Here is a 22,642-nt window from a genome sequence, read left to right on the forward strand (position 1 = left end):
CATCTGCTGTAATTAAAAATCTTGTTTTTATCAACAACAAAAAATAAAATGAAAGGAGAATTGTTTATTAATTTAAACATAGGATTATTTTATGAAGCAGATTGCAGTTTTGTTTTTCTGATTCCACTACGCTTGATTTTTTTTCTTTTCGCGATAAATTTCGCACTCAATAAATTAATTCTTTTTATTCATAAATTTTATCATTAGGTTTTTTTTTTTTTTTTTTGAATTCCGTTGTTCTTGCCTTGTTCCGGGTTTTAATATTTATGCTAGTGCCTTTTTTAACTATCGTTTCGGTTCGATAATTTTAAAGTGTTTTTATTTAGATTAATAAGTTTTCCTTTTATTTTATCGTTTCCCCCCGTATAATTATCTTGCGTTGTTTAATCATTGGTTTTGTTTAGATTATTTAATTTAGGAATTGTAATTATTTTTAAAAAATAAATATGAGAATTTTGTATTTTTTAAACTTTATTTTATTGTCTAAACTTGCAAATTTTTTTATTCTTTTAAATGTTATATTTCTAACATTTTTTTTTCTTTTTAAAGTTAGGAGTACCTTTCTTTTTTCTCTTACTTTATGCATTACACTTTTCGGGTTCGATAAAACATACTTCGGGTTCGATAAAACATCGATTAACGACACTTTTTGGTCGATCCAGAAAACCGGGAAATTCAGATATCCGGGATAGCGATGGTCCCGAGCATCCCGGATAATTGGTTCTCTACTGTACATATGAATAATTTTTTAGATTATGTAAATTATGTATTCTTTTATAAATGTGTTGATTTTTACCTATACTTCATTAGAATCAATGAAGAGAACTTTTGGCGTAATTATTTCTATCGAGTATCATTGGTCAAACAATCGTCTCGAATCAGCAAAATGACTCACCAAAAGAGTAAGTTTAATTGTGTAATATCCTAGCTAGAATTTTTATTTTCATTGAATTTAATTTATTGAGATTTTGCATTTTATAGTACCTGATAATATTTAATAGTGCTATTTTTTTATGATGTTTGATAATCACATGAAATCTAGCAAGTATTTAAATTAGCGTTATGTGGTTTCATGTGAAATAAGATTTATGTAAGTAATGAACCCTGTGGCAGAATCACAGTGACATTGTAGCAGAGCATTACAGTGTTCTTGTTGAAAAATTTTTCATTTGGAAAACAAAAAAAAATTATTATCATTTTCAAAAGATTGCCTTTCTTGTATACCGTTAAAGGTAACAAATGTTATGAATTCTAACTTGGTTTTTAAAATCCTGATTTCTTTCATTTCTTAGTTATAATTTTTGATATTCTAGTGATTTCTTTTAAAATACTACTATTACGACACGCAAAGTACGAGTAGCGCATTTAAGTAATCACTTTTTGGCACACTGAATTTGCCTCAGTGTCTTAAATCAACAAGGCTTTCAATCCTTTTTTTTTTTACAATTATTGCTGTAAACTTTCAAATTTTTTTTAAAATCTCGATATTTTTAGTACAATTTTATTATGCCACGCAAAATTTAAATCACACATTTGATTATTCACTTTTAATGTGAGGATTCCCCTGTTTTTTTAGTAGTTAATGTTTCTCATTTCCTCATGGTTTTGAAATTGTGGTATTTTTAATTTTATATTGTACTACAACGTATGAAATTTGAATTGCACATATAAATAATCACTTTTCGATGTGATCAGTTTTTGCCGATAGTATTGTAAATTCATGTGGTATTTATATTTTAACATAGTTTTTAACGATCGCAATGTATTTCATACAATATGGGAAATTTGAATGATACATTACTTTTTCATGGTGTGTAACGTTTTTAAAAAGTGCTTGATGGTGCATATTTTTGATTTTCATTTTTTAAAAGCCCTTAAAGGTGCTTTTTTCATTGAGTGTTATTAAAAAGTGCTAAATTTTTCCTTTTTGAAAATGAGATTTTTTTTCTTTACCATGTCTATTTTTGGTATGTATTATGCAAGAGCATGGTTTTCACATTGTTCTAGTCAGCATTTTCACAATTCATTTAACCACAATCTATTTCAGTGTGCCATTGGTCTGTAACGTATTATGATAGCGCAAATGTTACATATATGAAGAAATACTTGAGAGTGACTACTGAGCTGGGTTTGGTGAGATTCTTACACTCTCATGTGCAACTCTGATGCATTTTGCAAGATACTCTTAATTAATTTCAGGCTTAATTTTCCTTCCTCTGAAATCGGACCGAAGAATCTCTCTATCTTTTTATGGTGGCCAATATAATCAAGAAAAGAGCTCTTTGTCAGAAACTAGTTATTTTATCATGCTACTGTAAAGTTTTTGAAAATTATTTTGCATTTTGTTATAGTGGTAGTAAATATTTTTGAGTGCTTGAAAAGTACTTTAATGCTGCTTATTTTTTGTTGCGAGATTTGGCTATGCACCCTGTTTTTGATGCAATGATTCTATTGCTTTTTCAATACATTTTCTTGGCATTCATTGCTATTGATTTCAACATTGTTTTTTAAATCAGATATTTTTAATACAATATTAATTTACAACAAATGGATCTATAAACACACCATTTTGAAAAGTATGATTTGCTTGATTTTGTTGTCGTTCTTTTTTTTAGCAGTTGCTGCCATAGATGTTATGATGTTTAAATTTTTTTAATGTGATGATGACTAGCAGACTGCAAAAGGGAAATAATTACTATTCACCCCTTTCTAAATGCAGTAATAGTACCTATAATATTATATATTCTTTTCAACGCTGGTGAAAAACAATTATTGCATTCCAGGAGTCTGTCCAGGGCAAATTTACTACCGTTTAGCGGTACCTTCACAAATTCAACTGTAGGAAGAACGGTAGTTTCCCAAATTACTTTTTCTTAAAATTTTATTTTTGTATCCCATAGGAAACAATAAATCCATATATTTACCATATTTTTGTGTTGATTTTTTAATATAATTTTTAATTTTTCACAAATTATGTCTAAATTTTCACAAAATAGGTACCTCTCAGAAAAACCTAGACAGACCCCTGCATTCATATAAATGAGGAATGAGACTTATCTGCCATTTGATAGAATCTGCTTTTTCTGTTGTTTTTGCCCGTACCCTATTTTTATTCGAAATAAGAGTTGATTGCGAAATCAAAATTCATGTTCAATGGCAATTGCTGTAACATATTGCAATATTGGCAATTAATTCAAAGTAGTGGGGGCAATAGAAATGCCTGCGACTTTTTCACTGAAATTCTAGCATTTCTAAGTTTCCTTGGAATTAACATGTGTACCCAGTTTTACCCCACTAGCGTGGTAAAACCAGATGGTTTGAGTACACATCTTGCTACCTCTTGATCTGTTTTATCAACACAAAATACTAGGAAGAATTTCGTCAGGAGCTGGTACGATATCAGCAAAGAAGATATATGAAGGTTAGTTTTCTCTTTAACTGTTAACATTTGAAGGAGAAAACACCTATTATTTTGAAAAATAAAATATACATACAAATATAAAAAATGTTTAGTTAAGTTTAAATTGAAATAAAATTTAAAGTAGTAATCAAAAAATACTTAAAAGCAGCAACAGCAGTATTTTTTAGTCCCTATCAAAACGAAGAACTCTTTTAAAAATGTTAAGTCAGTGAAAGAAAACAAGACCTTGGAAATTTTTTTTTCACCTTTTACTAAACTTAATTATTTTATAGACATCTTTAGTATCCCAGAAACTTTTGTTTTTTTTAAGTGACTGCAGATAGTTTGAAAGACCAAACTTCTGTGACTTAAAGTAAAAGATAATTGATAAAATTAAAGAATTAGGAGGAGAACTTGTAAAAATTTTCTTAGCATCTCATTATTCAGATGTGTATTAAATTGAACATGATCAAAATTATTTTTTGATTCTATGCTTCAAAATTTGTACTCAAAATATAGAATGGATTTTTGTAACTTTATCACAAAATGACAAAAACCAGTTTTTCATTTCTAAATTTTTGGCCCCCTAGCATGGCTCTAAATATATTTTTGAGTAATCTCCACTCAATCTTGCTCTGGTTTGATGTTTTTATACTTAGAAATTAGATCTGAAAAATCCTAAATATTTTTTGATCTGTATTTCAAACATGTCTCTGGAACTAAGGAGCGTTACTACAATTAAATCTCCTTTTACCTAATTTTTCTATTCTTCATTTTAGAAAAATATTTGTAACTTTTTTTTCTCTTAGGTAGTAGTGGTGATTCCACACCTACTTCTCCAGCAAAGAGTTCATCTGAAGATAGTATTAAAGGTATTTTATTTCGTTAATCTAAATGTTAAATATTTTTACATGTTAAAATAATATTTCAGAAGTAACTACTACTTATATGTAAAAGAAATGTTATTTTTAACAGTTTAAAACTGTTCATAACTCGAATTCAACAATAATTACACAAATTGTAATAATAAAAAGGATTTTATTTCATTGTGGTTCAGTGGGTTGAATCTAAACTGAAACTTAAGAAGTGAAGAAAAAATAATAAAAAAATTGTTTGCGCTCAGCGCCATCTGGTATTATAAATCCTCAACACTCCCCACTTGAACTCCTCTGAGTTCACTAAAATTTTAAACATAAAAATTAGACAAAAATAACATAAACATTAAAAAAAATAACATTTAAATGTAAAAAATTTGAAATGAGATGCAAATATTCACTTGAAAGAAAAAAAAAAAAAAACATAAACTATTAAAGTTTATCATTATTCATTTCTGTCATTGAGTTCTAAAGGATAAATAAGTTGTACTGGGCGTTTATATTCGCCGTTGGATTTGCGAATAAGGCAAGATCTTACAAGTCCATCACGCCCTTGAAATACTTTTGTTATAATACCTATGTCCCATAATAGTTTTGATTTTGTGGTGCCCTCCATCAAAACCACATCTCCCACTTTCAAACATTTTGTTAAGTTAGGAGAAGTAAAGTTGTGTGCAGATCTCAAATTAAACAAATAGCGCTCTTTCCAGCGCTTCCATAAATTAGCCAATAATGTAGCGTGGTATTCTTTTCTTTTTATAAGAATCTTTTTGGTGGATTCTCTATGGATGGTTTCTGTGAAATGGGCTGGATATTCTGCCTTTTCTTTACCAAGGGTTAAAAATTGTGATGGGGTAAGAATTTCCGGTTCACCAATTTCGTTAGTGATGTAGGACAAGGGTCAAAGATTAACGATGGTTTCGATTTCAGTCAATATAGTGGTTATCTCTTCAAAATTTAAAAGAGCTTTTTGAAGTATTTTCTTTAGAGGCTCTTTGACACTTTTTACCAATCTTTCATAAAATCCTCCCCACCAAGGGGCAAGTTGGACGATGAATTTCCAGGATATTCTTTTAGCAGCAAGAAAGTTTTTGAATTCGGAATTTTCCAAAATATCAAATAATCTCTGAAGCTCTTTATTGGTACATTTAAAAGTCTTGGCGTTGTCGGAGTAGACTGTATGACAACCACCTCTTCTAGAGAGAAATCTTCTGAATGCGAGCAGAAAAGTCGAAGTAGACATGTCTGTGACTAATTCAAGATGTATTGCTCTCGTGACTGCACATGTGAACAAGGCTATATATGATTTCTTTATTCCATTTTCACCCTTGATGTAGATTGGTCCGGCAAAATCAATTCCGCATACGGTAAAAGCAGGAGTTTCACTAATTCGATCTTTTGGAAGCTGTCCAAAAGGGTCATTTGGGTGGAAGGCTTGGCTGTGTATCTGCGACAAATTGAACATTTCGAGACAACCTTTTTTACTAATTGTCTTCCTTTAGGCACCCAAAATCTTCTCCGAATTTGTACTAGAATGCTCTCTACTCCAGAATGAAATACATTTTCGTGTTCTCGCTTGACAAGCAACTCTGCAAATTTAGACTGTCTTGGTATGATTATAGGCTTTTTCTCATCAAAGGAATAATCTCCTTCGTCCAATCTTCATGTGATTCTCAGGATACCTTCTTCATCAAGATAAGGAGCTAAATTGAAAATAGTAGAAGAAGCTGGAATAGGCAAACTAGATTGGAGAGCTCGTATCTCACTTTCAAAGAATTTTGCTTGAGTAAGCTTTACTAGTATATCTTCAGCATTTCGGAGCTCTTCTGCAGTCAAAGTGTCCATATTCTGCTTAACTTTCTTTAAACACTTCAAATATCGCACTACCCACGCTATGATTCTAACAACTTTTTCCAGGTTGCTAAAGTTAGCGATATTTATTAACTCAAGTTCTTCACCATCTACACATTTCATAACGGTGATTTCATTTTTACGATACTCAATTTGTTCATCATTTTCTTTGAAGAGTTTCAATTCTGGCCACATTTCGGTCGGAAGGGACAACCAAGGTGGACCCTTCCACCAAATGTCGGAATTCTTCAATATACTCATAGAAGCACCTCTACTAATAAGATCGGCAGGATTGTCAATTCCGGGGCAGTGGAACCAGTCCTTAGGTTGAGTAATCTCTTGAATTTCTTCCAATCGGTTACGCACAAATTGTTTAAAACGAATGCCAGGAGTTTTTATCCAACAACACACAATAGAGGAATCGCACCAAAAGAAACTGTCACACGGAATTTTTACGGCTCTAGTAATAGTTCGAAATAATCTAGCAGAGAGGAGGACACCTAGTAGCTCAAGTCGTGGTAATGTAATCATTTTGAGGGGCGCAATTCTACTTTTCGCTGAAACAAAATGTGTAGAAATATGCCCATCACTAGTTTCTGATCTGATATATGCAACTGTACCATAACCCTTTAAGCTGGCATCAGAGAAGATATGTAACTGTGCACTTATAATTTCTTTGTTACCTGCTTCGATAAAATAATAATGTGGTATTTTCAAATCATTAAGTTCACCGAATTGTTTACATATTTCGCGCCACTGATTTTCCATATCTAAGGGTAGCTCTTGATCCCACTCCAATCCGCTTTTCCAAATGCTTTGAACTAGAGATTTTAGAAGCATTGTAAAGGGTCCCAAAAATCCTACTGGATCAAAAATACGCCCAATGATTTTCAAAATAAATCGTTTTGTTATTTGCCCTGTGTCTATCAATTTTAACAGATATTTGGACTCAAAGTAAAATACATCTTTTTTAGGATCCCAACAAACTCCCAAAACTTTAAATGGAAAGCCTAATTGACCTAACGATTCCTTTTCATTCTGAACACCTATACCTGCATTCTTCCATAATTCACGTAATTTTTTATCATTTGTTTGAAACTTTCTCAATACCATGCCCGCATCCCGAAATATTTCAACACAATCAGAACTTATTTGAAACGCTGTATCTGTACTGTCACTTCCCCCTATGACGTCATCGACATATACCCTTTCATTTAGTAATTCATACGCAAGAGGCTTTGATTTTGCAAACTTTTTAATATGCTCTTTAATAGTAGCTGCTAAGAAAAAAGGGCTACAGTTGATACCAAATAGTACGCGGCAAAATCTATGAATTACTGTTGACGAATCATTATCGGGGTCATCTGACCAAAGAAATCTTGTGACATCTCGATCTTCTACATTAATCCCTATTTGTAAGAAAGTTTGTTGAACGTCCCCTATAAAAGCAATCTTGTTTTCCCGAAACGCTAGCATAAGTTCATATATATCTGGGTATAAATTTGGCCCAATATACAAACAGTCGTTAAGAGACAATTCATTTTTTTTATGCGCGGAACCGTCAAATACAATCCTTAATTTGCTAGTTAGTTTATCGTTTCTTATAACCGCCCTATGTGGTAAATAACATTGTTTATAATTTTGGGGATCAGTGTTTTTAACTTTCTCAATTATCCCTTCATTTTCGTAAGTTTTATAACTTTTTTATATTCTTCAAACAAGGATTTATCATTTTTAAATCTCCTTTTTAATTTGTCAAACCTCTCTGAAGCCAGCTCAAAGTTATCATTTAACAAATGTTTTGTATTTGGTCTCCAGAGAAGTCGCACACTATACCTATTATTTTCAAAATGCAAATCAGAATTAAAACCTTTTAACAATTCACTTTTATTATCAACATTTTCTTCGTTCATAGTATTTATTCCTAATCCTTCAAGGTTCCAAAACAAAGAATAATCAACATCAGATATTATAGTATTGTTTACAATCCTACTTAATTGGCAATTATTCATGAATCTCCCTTGAACCACAAAACCAAATAAACTATCGGTTGCAACGAGCCCTTTTCCCAGCCTCAAAGATGTATCAGAGATTACGTCATGTAGGAAATTGGCGCAGATCAAAATGTCTATATCAGCAATTTCTCCGGTATCCGAAAGAAAAATATTATTTTTCCTTGCTTATTGTTTAATTCTCTCATGGGGTGCGGCTATTTTCCCACACGTTATTTTTTCTACTACAAATGCTTCAATGCACACATTTAATTTTTTATCATTTTTGTTCTGAAGATTCACTTCCACTAAATCATAAGAACACCCCTTGGAAATTTTTTCTCCAAAACTGAAAACATGCAACCGTTCAGTTTTAATGGTCCTGGGGTTCAACTCATTACAAATATCCCGTTTTAAAAAAACTGCGATGGCTACCAGAGTCAAATAAAATTCTAACCAACTTCTTTACATTACCATAAATCAAATACGCTAAAGAAGTCTGTAAATAGATCATTTCAATTTGTTTTCGTTTCGAAACACATGAAGCGGTAACAGATGCCAAAGTATCGTTTTTCTCTTTCGACTCATTATTTATTGCTGATTTATCACAAATTAATTCGCTATGCGGTTTCTTACATAATGTGCAAATACATTTATTCCAACATTTTTTGGATGTGTGATATTTCTTTAAGCACCGGAAACAGTGAAATTGATCTTTTAGCATTTGTTTTTTTTTCTTCGATGGTCAGAGAACAATCTTCCGATTCGTGATTTTTGGAATTACAAAACAAACAAAATATGTTGTTAGATGCCGAAACTAATGCTGAGGAAGATGAGAACTTTCGATTATAATTATGTTTATTATGGTTCTCCGACCGTTGCTGTGTTTCGAAATGAACACTTTGTTTTTTAGAATTATTAGACAACACAAGTGAGGCTTCTTTACATTCTACCTCTTTTCTAATAAATGAAATTAGGTCATCAATGTCAAAATCTACACTTGATTTTCTATTTTTATTATAATCTAAATTTAAATCCCCTGGTAGCTTTTGTAAAATAACAGGACAGAGTAAATTACCATAACTACCTTTTGTTACATTCATTGATTGCAAACTGCAAATGTGGATTTCACATTCATCATAGAACTTACGTAGAGCTTTAATATCATATGAATTTCTTACAGAATTAATTGATAAAAGTTTATTCATATGACTACTAATAATTAAATCTTGCCTACCAAATCTTTCGGTAAGCAACTTAATAGAAGAATCATAATTACTTTCAGTTAATGAGAATCCAGAAATCGCACTCAAAGCAACTCCCCTAAATACATCTTAAGATAATTAAATTTATCAATTTTTTTAAGACTCTCATTACTATGTATAGCTATGTTATAGCTATTCCAGAAACTGTGCCACTCACAGGCATCACCAAAAAATTTGTTTATCTCCAATTTAGGTAATTTAACGTTAGCAACGTGCGAGATATTTCCATAAGTTATATTTTCTTGTAAATTATTGCTACCACTATTAACCGTTACTTCCTGTCTTGTAGTCTGGCATTTCAGTAAATATCTTTCAATTTTGCCTTTATAAGCCACTACTCGATCTTGATACTCTTGACTTTGTATGATTTCACTATCTAATTCATCGCTCTTATCAAAATAATTTTCAATTTTCAAATCAAGAGCCTTTAAAGTTTCGTTTTTTTCATTTAACTGATTTAGTGAATCATACGATGTATCAAAATCGGGAAATGTTTCTAATAACAATTTGTCAATTTTATTTATTAATTTTGTAATCAACTGTCTGATTACAGCTCTTTTGGACTTTAATTTTTCAAAATCATCCATTATAAATGGCTCGCACGTTACTATAATAAATACAATACAATTAATACAATAAAATATCAAAAATAAATTACCGACTTAAGGGAGACCAAAACAAAACAAATGTTAACTTACATTTCATGCAGGTGGCCTGTTTCCCGGTTGATGCACCATAACTCGAATTCAACAATAATTACACAAATTGTAATAATAAAAAAGATTTTATTTCATTGTGGTTCAGTGGGTTGAATCTAAACTGAAACTTAAGAAGTGAAGAAAAAATAATAAAAAAATTGTTTGCGCTCAGCGCCATCTGGTATTATAAATCCTCAACATATGCATCATAAGAGCTAAGGTAATTTTTTTTTTTTTTTTTTTTTAAATTGAAATAATATTTTTAGTTATTTTTAACAATGTTGTAAATTTTTTGTATACTGAATTATTTCACATTGCAGTTTTTAAATATTTTAGCAGGGCTTATTTTTATAGTTGCTTTGCAGTGGTTTCTCGCAATTTGATAAGGGTCAGACAGAATTAATTTCAGTATTAGCTACTGACAGTTACAAAAACATTATATGTATGAATTTTAATTTAGATCTTAAATAGAAGATGTGAGTAATTATTAAGTGAAATTCCTATTGCTTTTATTAAGGCTAAAAGTTTATATTGAATTTATAAAACCTAGTTGAATTTAAATTTGTCTAAATTGTAGACTTAAAAATAATTTTGATCTTGAATTAAAATGGCAATTGCTATGAATTGAATACAACATTGCAAATATTTTGTTAAAAGAAAATTGGATATTTAACACAGGTTCATTGTTGTCACTTTCATTGAAGTTACTAAAATATTATAAATCCACTGATTCTATCACTAGCTCTTATTATAATACCAATAGAAAAATTAGCTTAGTGTAATATTAATCCTTTAACAGTGACATATAGTTCAGAAAAATGGACCAAAAATGGAAATTTTTTTTTGACTGTTTAATTTTATTCTTTACATTATTATAAAAGTTAGAAAATGGTTTTTTATTACAAAAATAAAATTTTAAAGGCAATATCTACTGTATAAATAATTTTTACATACACATAAAAAAGTGATGGATTGCACACACATCTTATTCAATTAGAGCAAATTAAACAAAATTTTTAAGCTAAATATTATATAACTAGTATAATATAATACAAGCACAACAATATGATTTTCAATACATAAATTTTACATATCTTTTATAGTATGGTATATCCCAAAACACGGTACTGCACACAAGCCCATATCTTACTCTTTGCCCATGACTGAAGTCTTAATCGGTGAAGAACTAAAACCACTAATGCCATCTATTAGGAAAATAGTAAATTAAGTATTTTAAAGTAGAAACAGACTCAGCTCGGGCTTCACAAAATAGAAACGTTAATTTTTCTCCTCTCCGAGTCAGTTCAGGCATCACAAATACTGCATGTAATAGTTGCCCGTGCTGGATTCGGGCGACACTGGCTAGGGGTTAAACAAAACTTAGTTAGTTTATTTATTTTCAAGTAATTTTGACTATCAAAAGACTATAATTGCTTCAAATGAGGCAAAAATAATTTGGAAATTGAATTGAAATTAATTCTTCGAAATTGCATTTAAAAATCATTTGAATGAGGTTAAAAAAAATTATTATTTTCTTTTTTAAAAGTTCTTTTTAAATTTGTCTCCTTTAACTGCAAATGGTCCATAATTTTTATAAAAATATTTTGTAAAAAATTTTATTTCCGGAATTACCGGGACTTCTGCAATATATAATATATATCGAAGTGAGTGAAGAATAATTTGAACTTTTACTTTCATGAAGAAAGATATGTTCCTTTTTTCTTTTTATGTAGTGAAGAATAAGTACTTCAGTTAATTAAATAACTAGCTCCAAATTCCAAAAGTAAATTAATATGATTTAATTAAAAAAAATCATCTGAAACAGGTAACAGAATTGAGTCTAGGTTAGTAGACAAATAAGTTTGTGCTCTTCCGGCATTAATTTCTTTTATTTAATAGCCAAGTCATATTATGGCTTAGGAAGAGTTAACCTAACTGTTTAACCAAGGAATTGAGTAGTTTTTAAGGAAAACATCTATAATTTGAAACAAAACAAAGCTTGTCTGCTGGTGCTCTTTTCAAACACTATAAATATTAAGCTTCATAATTTGCTCTTCTCCCCAGAACTTGTTTTGCTTTAATTGCAATAATCAGACCTTTACACGCATTTTCATCAGAGAAATTGGGACAATGACAGAAAAAGATGACATTGCTCTTGGAGTCTTTGAGCGGTGGATACTAAGAGTTATTTTTGAAGAAATAAAAGTTGATGGCTTATGGCAGAGATGTTCAAATCTAGAACTTTATTGTGCCTTAAAGGAATCTGATATCATCAAATACAAAAAAATCCATGAATTAAACAGGCTGGTCATGTTATTAAAATGAGCAAAGAATGTCCAACGCAGAAAATATTCTTCACCCGGTCTTTGGAACTAGATCTAGGGGCCGACCCAACCTCAGATGGGATGACTGTCTAGAAAGGATATCACCAGTTTAAGAGTGATTAATTGAAAAACCATGGCCAAAAGTAGAGACCTGGAGAAAAAAAATCGTGAGGCCAACGCCCTACTTGGGCTGTCGTGCCACTGAAGAAGAAGATTGAGGCAGAATATATGTTCAACTATCAGAGAGGCAGCAAAAAGAAATGAAAAAAAAAAAGATTTTTTTACTAATACCTTTTTTTTACGATTGCAAGCATTAAAAAAAATTTTTTTTTCAAAGAAGGAAAAGTTTTATTTACTTTGATTGCTAAAAAGTGTCCGAAAAATAGGTACTTCCCATACAGGAAGTCCAGATATGGAACTTAGTACCGTGATTATAATGTTGTTTGTGTTAATTCTTGAATAAGTTTTTAAGATGAAAAATTTTTAAATATGGTATGACTAATCTATAGCACAAAAATGTCGTTTTGTTTAAATATAATCATTTTGAATATATGTGATGAATGAAATGTGTATCAGTTTGCAATTATCCACTTCCTTGCATAAGTTCAAAGAAGGTACTGGTTTGGAGTAATGAATTCCCAGATTGTTATTGAGTTCATCCGGAATTGAATTCAGAGTAATCCTATTTTTAAATTTTGTACTGCCCCAATTACTCCAAAAAGTATTAAGTGGTTCTCAATGGTATAGTGCAACCTCGAAAATCCAAACTGTTCCGTGGTTTGGACGATCCGAATTTCCGAAATTTTGGAAGTTTAGATATCTTACTTTCATTGAATGATATATTAAAGTTTTGAATTCGCATGATTGATTTCACGACTAAACACGCATGTGTTGATCTCCGGTCTCAATTTTATCAACTTAACATAAATATACACTTTAAATAATAAATAAGAGGCATTAAAATGACACACACAAAAAGTAGCTGAAAATAATAATATATTTAAATCAACACAGTTAATAAAATGTAAACTAAATTATTTCTTAAACATATAAAAAATCGTAAGTTGTTTCATAGATTTCATTCTATGATTACTTATTTTTTTATTCACTTTATAAAGTGACATTAACTTGTGTTCGTCCATGATGTTTCTTTGCTCCAAACCTTTAAGAACACTGTCCTTATTTCTTAGCATTTCATACAACGAAACTGGTCTTTTTTCATTTTGAGTTTCCTCTTCTGTACCACTGTCATTTTCTTTATGGCCATTCCTTAAAACGGCCATTTTTATTTTGTCATCAGTCATGTAATTGACACCAGGTAATTTGTTGTCGCAACTCATTACCTCATTAATGTCATCTTCATCGATTTTAAATGTGCACTTTTTTGCATATGCGAGAAGTTCATTTATTTTAAGCTTTAAATTTCGAAGTTTTGAAAATTTAAAACCTTCAAAATGGTTTGCGTTTTCACTTTCGTCTTCAAAGAAGATTGTAAAAGGCAGAAATTTTGCCAACCATGTCGCAAAGTTTCAGGCGTAACATTATTCCATGCATTTGCGGCACAGTAAAAGGCATCCTTTATGTCAAACTCCTTTAAAAATTCCGTGATGCTCTTGCTCTGATTGGTAGAACGTAGCATTTTCTCCAAAAAGTCATTTTCATATTTACATTTTAAGTATCTTAATATTCCATTATCAATCGGTTGAATAAGCGAAGTACAATTTGGAGGTAAGTACATTGCCTGAACTCCTGATTTAGATAAAATTTCAGCTGTAGGATGTGCTGTACAATTATCTATAAAGGGTAATTTTTGCTTCAGTCGGAAGCCCAACAGCATTTCAGCGAGCTCAAGCTTTCGGATCAAAATGATCGTTAAACCACTCTTCCATAAATTCTTGCCTAATTCATGCATGTTTGTTTGCTTTGTATGCAACAAGTAGACTTTGAATGTTTTTCAATGGTAGAGATCTAGCACTTTTGCTGATTACCATCAGCATGAGGTGATCAGACCTGGAAGCATTAGCCCACACCAACACAGTTAGCCTCTCCTTTATATTGTTCATGTTCGTGTAGCTTAATAATGATGGTTAGTTCATTTAACAAACATAAACTTAAATAAAGACAATTTCCAGGTTATACATAAAAAAGACGTTACATAGATTTTTTAAATATATCTTACTATCCTGAAGAAAATTAACAAGGGGTTTCTATTTTTAAGTCTGTGGTAAAGCCTTGCCTGTGCCATAATAATTGCGCCAGTCAGAGACACTTTCTCACTTTTCTTTGCTGCACCCATTCCATCATTATACTATCCAAATCTTCGCTGTTAGATTTGCATAATGTTTTTCCTTTGTCTATCTCTAAAGGTACATCACTTTTTGCTAAAAACTGCAGTACTATTTCATTTTGTTTAATTAAATCATAAACAGTGGATTTGTCGAGCTCGTATTCTATTCAAAGATTAGCCACTGAAGTTCCTGAGTCATATTTCCACGGTAGTTCTACTTTTTTTAAAATTGTAAGTGAATTATGCTTCCTCTTCTTTGAACTGTCATAATTTTCCCCTTAATTGATCGTTTAGGTAGTATGATGTTACCAATTAAAACTAATATGGGCTTAAAACTCAAGCTGAATTTAAAATGATCAAATTAAAAACTAAAACAGATGTTTCCATACTGGAATTGTATTCAACTGTAACAGCTGATCCTAAATATTTTCTTGTTGTCAAGGCTGGGATATGAAAGAATTTGCTCTGCCTCCTAAGCTTCAAGGTTAAGATTGAACCAGTTTTCTTTCTTTACATAGAAGAAAAAAAAGGCGGTAGAAGAATTCCTCCTCCTGCATGCCTTATCCATAAAGCACTGATAAGAATGACTGGAATTTCCTTATCAGCCAAGTGCTTTCAGTCACTTCCCACCCCACCTCTTCATCCATTGCTTTCTTGTTCAAGAAAAGTTGTGGTTTTGCACTTTTAAATTAAAATTTTTATTTAAATCGTTTCATTCTTCTTTTTTTTTTTTTTTTTTTGAAAATAGATTTAGAAAATTTTTTCTGACGAATTTTAAAAATTTCCGGATTGTAGAACTTCGGATTTAATAAAAGGTACTTCAAAGTACTTACAATGGAAGTATACATAAAATCTGTATCCAATTGAAATTAAGCGTAAATTAAAGAGCATGCTTGAGAATCTTGGAAAGGGGAAATATTTGTCGCTTCTGCTGCCCCTTGGGTAAAATATGCCTTCTTAAAGTTTTAGTCCATTTTCTTATTGAATAATTAAACATTTTTGGTTTTGTGGCACAATAGTTAAGCTATTTGTTTTCTAACTGAGAGATTAGGGGTTCAAATCCTAGTTGAGGCTTTAAATTTTGTTTCTACATTTCAGATCTAACAAGATTGATAACTACTGTATATATCAGTGTATAAGGCAACTTTTCAAACTCTTAAAATTTTACAAAATTTAGAGGATCGACTTATACATTGGTAATAAAGTTGGACATTAATTGTTTGGGAAATATTGATCCATAATAAGCTTTAAGATAGATATAAACAATTCTACATAGATTTAACTCTTTCAAATACTATTTTTAATATGTTAGATACAATTAATTTTGCTTTATTCCCTCAAATTTGTTTTACATATAAAGTTTCTTACATGTTATAAACCATAAGATCAATATAAATAATTCAATCTAAATTTAACTATTTCAAAAACTATTTTTTATTTGTCAGATACAATTAATTTTGCTTTGTTCTCTTTTCAAATTTTCTTTACATATAAAGTTTCTTTTCAAAATAAAACTTTAAATTTTGTTCAGAAGAAAATTAAAAGGAAAAGTTAAGGTAATTTATTTTCAGTATTAAGATAATTTATATTCAGTGGAGTGTTTCAAAAAATATAATGCAATGGAAACTTTAAAAATGCACCCTAAAGCAACAAATTCTTCTCTTTACCTCATCATGAGGATACTACATCATCCTCATCTACTCTGTCCAAAAAAAAAAAAAAAAAAAAAAAAAAAAAAAAAAAAAAAAAAACGGCTTCAACCCCAATCAAAGAATTCAAAATTCCTGAGTTTTTTAAAAGATTTTACGCTAGCATTTAGATTCAATCCACATTTTGCAATGCGTCTAGTGTCATATGACAGTTTCACATATGACGTCTAAAAGGGCAGCACAGAATTTTCCTGTTATTTTAAAGCATTTTTGAAGTTAAATATATTCAACTTGAGACAAAGTTGTAGACTTAATAATTTTTTTTTTTTAAATTTTAGAATATGTGTCATATGACATATATTTAGTTTTTTTCAGCGGTAGACCAAAAATCTGCTATCTCGTAATCAAAACTAGGGGGTTCAACTTATACACTAGGAATGAGCGAATTCAGTATTTTTATTCTATATCTAAATAATTTTTTATTTTAAAGAAATTTTTTTGCAGAATTTAAATATTAAAAAACAAGAATTTTTTTTTATTGCTTTATTATTTTTACTTAAAATATATGAGTTATTGAAGATAATTGATTTTAATTTAGTAATTTAATTCTTTTAATGCTGAATTCCTTTTATTTTGCATCTTTATTTTGCAACATATTTTGCGGAATTTAATTTTGAAAATATAAACAAAATTGCTGTATAGTTTTTGTTTAAAAAAAGATAGAAAAACGAGATAAATAGAAAGGAACTATTTATTACTAAAAAAGAAGATAATTTAATTGAAAAGAGTTGGAATACAATTCAAACTCAATACAATACAATTCAAAATCATAAATTCAAAAATATAAATTTCTTAACAAGAATTATATTGTAATTTTGCTTACATTTTAATAATTTTTTTTAATAAAAATTTAAAATATTTTTTGCAAAATGAAAAAATTCAATTAAATCAATAAAAAAAATTAAAATACAATTTTTTATAATAATTTATACATCTTTGTTAAAAAAATAAAAATAATAAAGCATCTATGAGTTTTTGTTTTTAAAAGTTAAAGTTTTGAAATTTTTTTTAAATAAAAACAGTAATAATTTATGTATTGAATAAAACATATTAAGTAATTATAAATCTTTTTAGATCAGAAATTTAGAAATATAAGTCAATTGTCTGAACTTGGCGTTTGAACTCCTGATCTCTCAGGTGGGTAGCTTAACTGTTGTGAGACAAATCCACCATGAACTAAAAAGTTTTATTATTTAAAAGTTAATAAATTAAAACTTTAAGGGGACATATTTTGCTCCAGGAACAGAAGTAGCAATAAATTACCCTGTCCCAGGTTTTCAATGCTGCTTCATATTTAATTTAAATATCATAATAGTACTGATTTTACAGGTGTACAGTGTACAAAAATAAACAACGGACCATCATAAGTAACTTTTGATCTTATGATCGAATCTTTACATTCTAGGATTCAATCTTAGTAGTTTATCAGGGTGACCTCAAATATGCTATTTAATAAGTGCAGATGATATTCACTATCAGACGCAAAAACATACTTTCTCTGAATAAATATACCTTTCTTCCAATGACTTCAGATTTCTGACTCCCAAAGTATAAGGGGTAGCTGCGCAATCTAGGAAATATGTTTGCAATAGTTTTGTGAGGAGAGTGTTCCAAAGTTTGAACCCCTTAGTGTTAATTTTGCTTTTTACATATTTTGCCATTATCTTAAGCACTTTTTAAGCAAATTAAAATATTTTTGCAGGCAATTATAAAATTTGTTTGTCCAAAGATAATTCCAAGCAAAAACTGAATTTTAGTAAATATTTATTATTTTTTATTATTTTATTTAATAATAGATGAAAGAAATTTAAATTGTTAAGTATGCAATTTTTTACATCATTTGAAAGTATCTCATTTTTCAGGGCAAAATGCAAACATTGAGCGAAATCGGTTGATCAGTTCCTGAGAAATCGAATTTTATAAAAGTCATATATTTAAAATTCAATTTCTGAGGAACTATTTAACTGATTTCGCTCAAATTTTATATTTTGCCAAGTAAAATTAGATACTTTAAAATGTATATCTTACAATTCAAACTTTTTTCCGACTATTATTAAATAAATTAATAAAAAATTAAAAATATTTATTAAAATGTATTTTTTGCATGGAAGTGTGCAAAATTTTTCTAATCCGCTTAAAAAATGCTTCAGATATGGTGAAATATGCAAAAAGTAAAATTAGCATTAAGGGTTTCAACTTTGTATCGCTTTCCTGAAAAAACTATAGGGACCATTTTTGCCATATTATGGCTATCTGCTATATTTTGGGGGTCAGAAATCCGAATCCGTTTTAAAAAAGGTATGTTTATTCAAAGAAAGTAAATTTCTGTGTCTTATTTTGTAACTGAGAATATTGTCTGCACTTTTTAATTAGCCTATATGAGGTCACTCCTTCGAAATATAAAGATTGAGTGATTGAACTTGAAGATCCGATCATTAGATCAAAAGTTATTCTGGGTGATCCCTTTTTTAGTTTCTTTGCTAAGTGTACACTTTTATAGTAAAATATCAGACATACTGATACAGACAGCTTTTTACTCACAGTCCTTGTTTCTCTCTAACCGTTATGTTTATGGGGTTTAAGCAATTGCAAAAGTATATATTTTGGAAAACATCTGAATTTGTACTTTTTGTATTGCACACATATTTTAATACAGTTAATAAATAACATTGGTGAGAAATGTTTTGGTATGAGTTTTGTTAGTTCATGTCACAATAAGATACTTTAAATTTTGATAAAGAAACATGCTGGTTGGTTTGTCTTTAAATATGCTATCTTTTTTAGCTGGTATGGACAAAACTACTGCTGATGCTGGTGGTGGAGCTGATTCTGATGCAACTGATAGTCCAAACCATGAGTTTGTTAGTGATTCCTTTCAATCTAGCAAAGTATCAGCTGAAGACATCAAACAAGGAATGAAGATGCTGGGTGTTACAGACAAATCTAGCAAGGGTATCTCACTTTTTTGATTTCCTGTGTGAATGATTCTACATTAAAAAATAAAGTGTTCCAACAAGAGCAAAAAATTTAAACATTAAATAAGACAGTGTTTTTTGATTTAATCATTTAAGACAATTTGTAAGTATGTCTGGAACAACATTTCTGATAATGAATTATATGTTTTTTTTGGTGCTTAGTTCAAACTTATAACATCGTTTAACCAGGTTTCTTTGATTGCCTGGCTGTGTAATTTTTCATTTTACAACAAAATTTAGCTGTCTAGAATGTGTCATTTAGCACTTTTTTTTAAACTTGGTTTATGCTGACAGTATAATTTTCCCAGCGTTGAAGAGTAAAATCGATATTATCCATAATTTAGCCAAACTATAACTAAATTTCATCAAAAGAATAAAGACTAAGGAAGGTATACCCCATATATGTAATTTTTTACACAATTTCAAAATGCCTACATTATTATTAAATAAAAATTTATAGCTCGAAAGAATTTTGTCACAGATAGCTCAAAAGAATTTTGCCTCAGGGGCTTATACCTTACTTTACAACTCCACACGCTTATAAAAGCTTACCATTTTTTTTTGTTGTATTAATGCATGTGAAAAAGAGAGTTTCCCTTTTCTTGTAGGTAATGTAAGAAAATGTAATACTTAGCATTTTTAATGTTAAGCAGTATACAATATATAAATATATATAATTTGTATCACTTTACTTTATAAAATGAACACTCATTATTTTTTTTCAATTGGAATCAATACAAGTTTTAAGGAGAGCATGAGAAATTTAAGGTAAAATGTTTTTTCAATTGAAACAAAAATATTTAAAATAATGGAATGATTAAAAGGACTTGGCCTGAATACATATGTGTATATAAAAAAGGGTATATTTTACTAATAATGATTTAATGATACATAAAGAAAAAATACTTTTTTATTAATTTTTTAACTCTTTTTGATCTCAAATATGCTAATTAATTTGTACAGATAATATTTTAAATTGCAAAATCAGACACTAAAACGTAGTTCCTCACAATAACTTTTATCAATGAATTTGGATTTCTGACCTTCAGAATATAGGCTGTAACCATAATCTGGAGAATATCCTCCCAATAGTTTGGTCAGGAGAGTGGTCTAAAGTTTGGATCCCTTAATGTTAATTTTACTTTTTGTGAAGAATCTGTAGAATTTTTTAACCGAATTGAAAAATTTTGGCATACAATTATAAAATTTGTTGATCCTAAAATAATTTCCTTGAAAAATAATTTTATGTGTCAAAATATACAATTTGAACAAAATAGCTCAAATAGTTCTTGTAAAATTGAATTTTTAAATGTACGACTTATTTAAAAGGTATGATGAGAAGATCTAGACAACTATAAAATAATTACTGGTCTGTTGGGACCTGTGGATCTTCCCTGAAGTAAACTTTCTCTTTTTGAAATTTTAAAAGTCCATTGTTTCTCCCTTTAGGTGTAAAAAGGTTACCGTATTTTTCGGCGAAAGCGCCGCACTTCGATAAAAATGAAATTTTTAAAAAAAAAGTTATAGTGAGCGCCGCAATGGCGCTAAACCGCGCATATCAGCATCCTTTTAGAAGAGACCTTTAAATTACCATTTAGAATATCTGTATAATAAAAAATTAAATTTTTTTATGCATTTCATAAAGTAAAGTTTTAATTTCTAAATTATAATAAAAAATTTCTTTTTCAGCAATAAAAAAAAGCAACAAAAAAAGTTCTCTTTCAACAAAAAAAAGAAGAAAAAAAAGAAAACAACAAAACTGTATAAAATAAAGTTGTTCTTACCAGTTTTGCACCGCGCCAAAAAACAGAAGAACAGCAAAAAAATATTTATGTGTTTAGTAGCTGAATTAAGGCTGAACTGATTACAGAAATCCGTAAAACAATGTAATAAGAAAAATAAAATAAAAACAATATTTATTACCATTAACAATTTGAGGAAAAACTAATACATAATAACGAAACAGCTAATAATAACAAAATAACTAATAATTACAAGAATAAGAAATAACTAAGCAGGCCCCAAAAAAATTCTGAAGGAATGAGCGAAGGGGAAATAAGTTTCACTTTCACAATCTTTGAGGGTGGAATTTTAGTGGGTAGAATGCCCTCGCCTTCAATTGGAAATAACCCAATGTGACTCAACTTAGAAAGAGAGAAGAAAATGTTTAAAAGAGGGGTGTACCCCACCTCCTCCACGTGTCATTTCTATTGGAGCTGTTTAGGAGGAATCAATCAGTTATATTTTAAAGGGGTTGGGGAAAAGAAAAGGGTATGGGACCCCTAATTCAGCATTCCAGAATTCGGCACTTAATCTGATCTAATCTTTTTCTTTTTTTTTTTAAGAAATTTATATAGATAAGACAAAAAAAAATCAGCTACATTCTTTTTATTTGAAATTTTATTCTGTTGAAGTAACTTACTTTATTTTATCTTTTAAAAATAAAAAAGAAGCTTGAAAAAAAAATAATAAATCTGTGTCAAAGGAAACTTTTGTTTCTAAAGCAGTTTAAAATAAAGTGAGAAGTAAAAACACCTGCATTTCCAATGAACAAAATAAAGAAATGGAAGTTGGAAAAAACTGATCAATCAATCTTGACAGCTGTGCTTGTGCTTTACTGATTAGCCCCTAAATTTCCCTCCTCTGTTTGACCATAAATTGGCCACACCCAGTTGACATTGAAACTACCATGTGGACAATAAAATGAATTCTATGCCTTTTGCGGTTTTTTATTCGAGTCATAAAATTTTTTTTTTATTTTGCCGATTTTTATTTTTTCTTGTTAATTGTTGCTTGCTTGTTTTTTTTTTAATCGTTATTAGTTTTTAGCTTGTTTTTCGTTGTTATTCATTGTTAGTTTCTTAGCATTAATTGTTAAAAAAATTTTTTTTTTGTAGTTCCCTGTTAGCTTTTTTTTTTTCTTGCGAGGTAAGCGTCTTTTGTTAAAACAAAATGTTATCTAAAAGAAAAAACGAGAACTATGATCTCGCTCCAAAGAAGAAACGATTATTTCTTCTTCATAGGATTCTGATTATTTCTTCTTGATTATATTATATAGATTGTTATTTTGATTAGTAAAATTTCTCTTAAGATGCGCCATTTTTAAATTCACCCCATCATAATCTACGATCGAAACTTGACTAAATTTATTGGTTTTTCTGAAATTAACAGTGGAATTGAATTATAGTAATATTTGGGGGCCATATTGGAATTTCCGAAAGAGATCCGAAGTTCGGCATTTCGTCAGTCCCGTGAGTGTCGGATTTA

At 29.6% G+C, this 22,642-nt stretch overlaps 1 protein-coding gene across 1 annotated transcript in view; it reads left to right on the forward strand.

Moving 5' to 3' along the window:
• Positions 1–22,642, forward strand: part of Sap47 (Synapse-associated protein 47kD) — a 41,989-nt gene that overhangs the window by 14,396 nt on the left and 4,951 nt on the right. Inside the window, exons 5-7 of the mRNA XM_016062785.5 lie at positions 811–902; positions 4,210–4,272; positions 19,185–19,352. Of these exons, the coding sequence (XP_015918271.1) occupies positions 811–902; positions 4,210–4,272; positions 19,185–19,352 (323 nt within the window). The remainder of the gene's footprint in view (positions 1–810; positions 903–4,209; positions 4,273–19,184; positions 19,353–22,642) is intronic.

This window comes from Parasteatoda tepidariorum, chromosome 12 (assembly GCF_982258835.1).
Source record: "Parasteatoda tepidariorum strain Cologne lab strain chromosome 12, Ptep-v5.0, whole genome shotgun sequence".
Taxonomy (NCBI): Eukaryota; Metazoa; Arthropoda; class Arachnida; order Araneae; family Theridiidae; genus Parasteatoda; species Parasteatoda tepidariorum.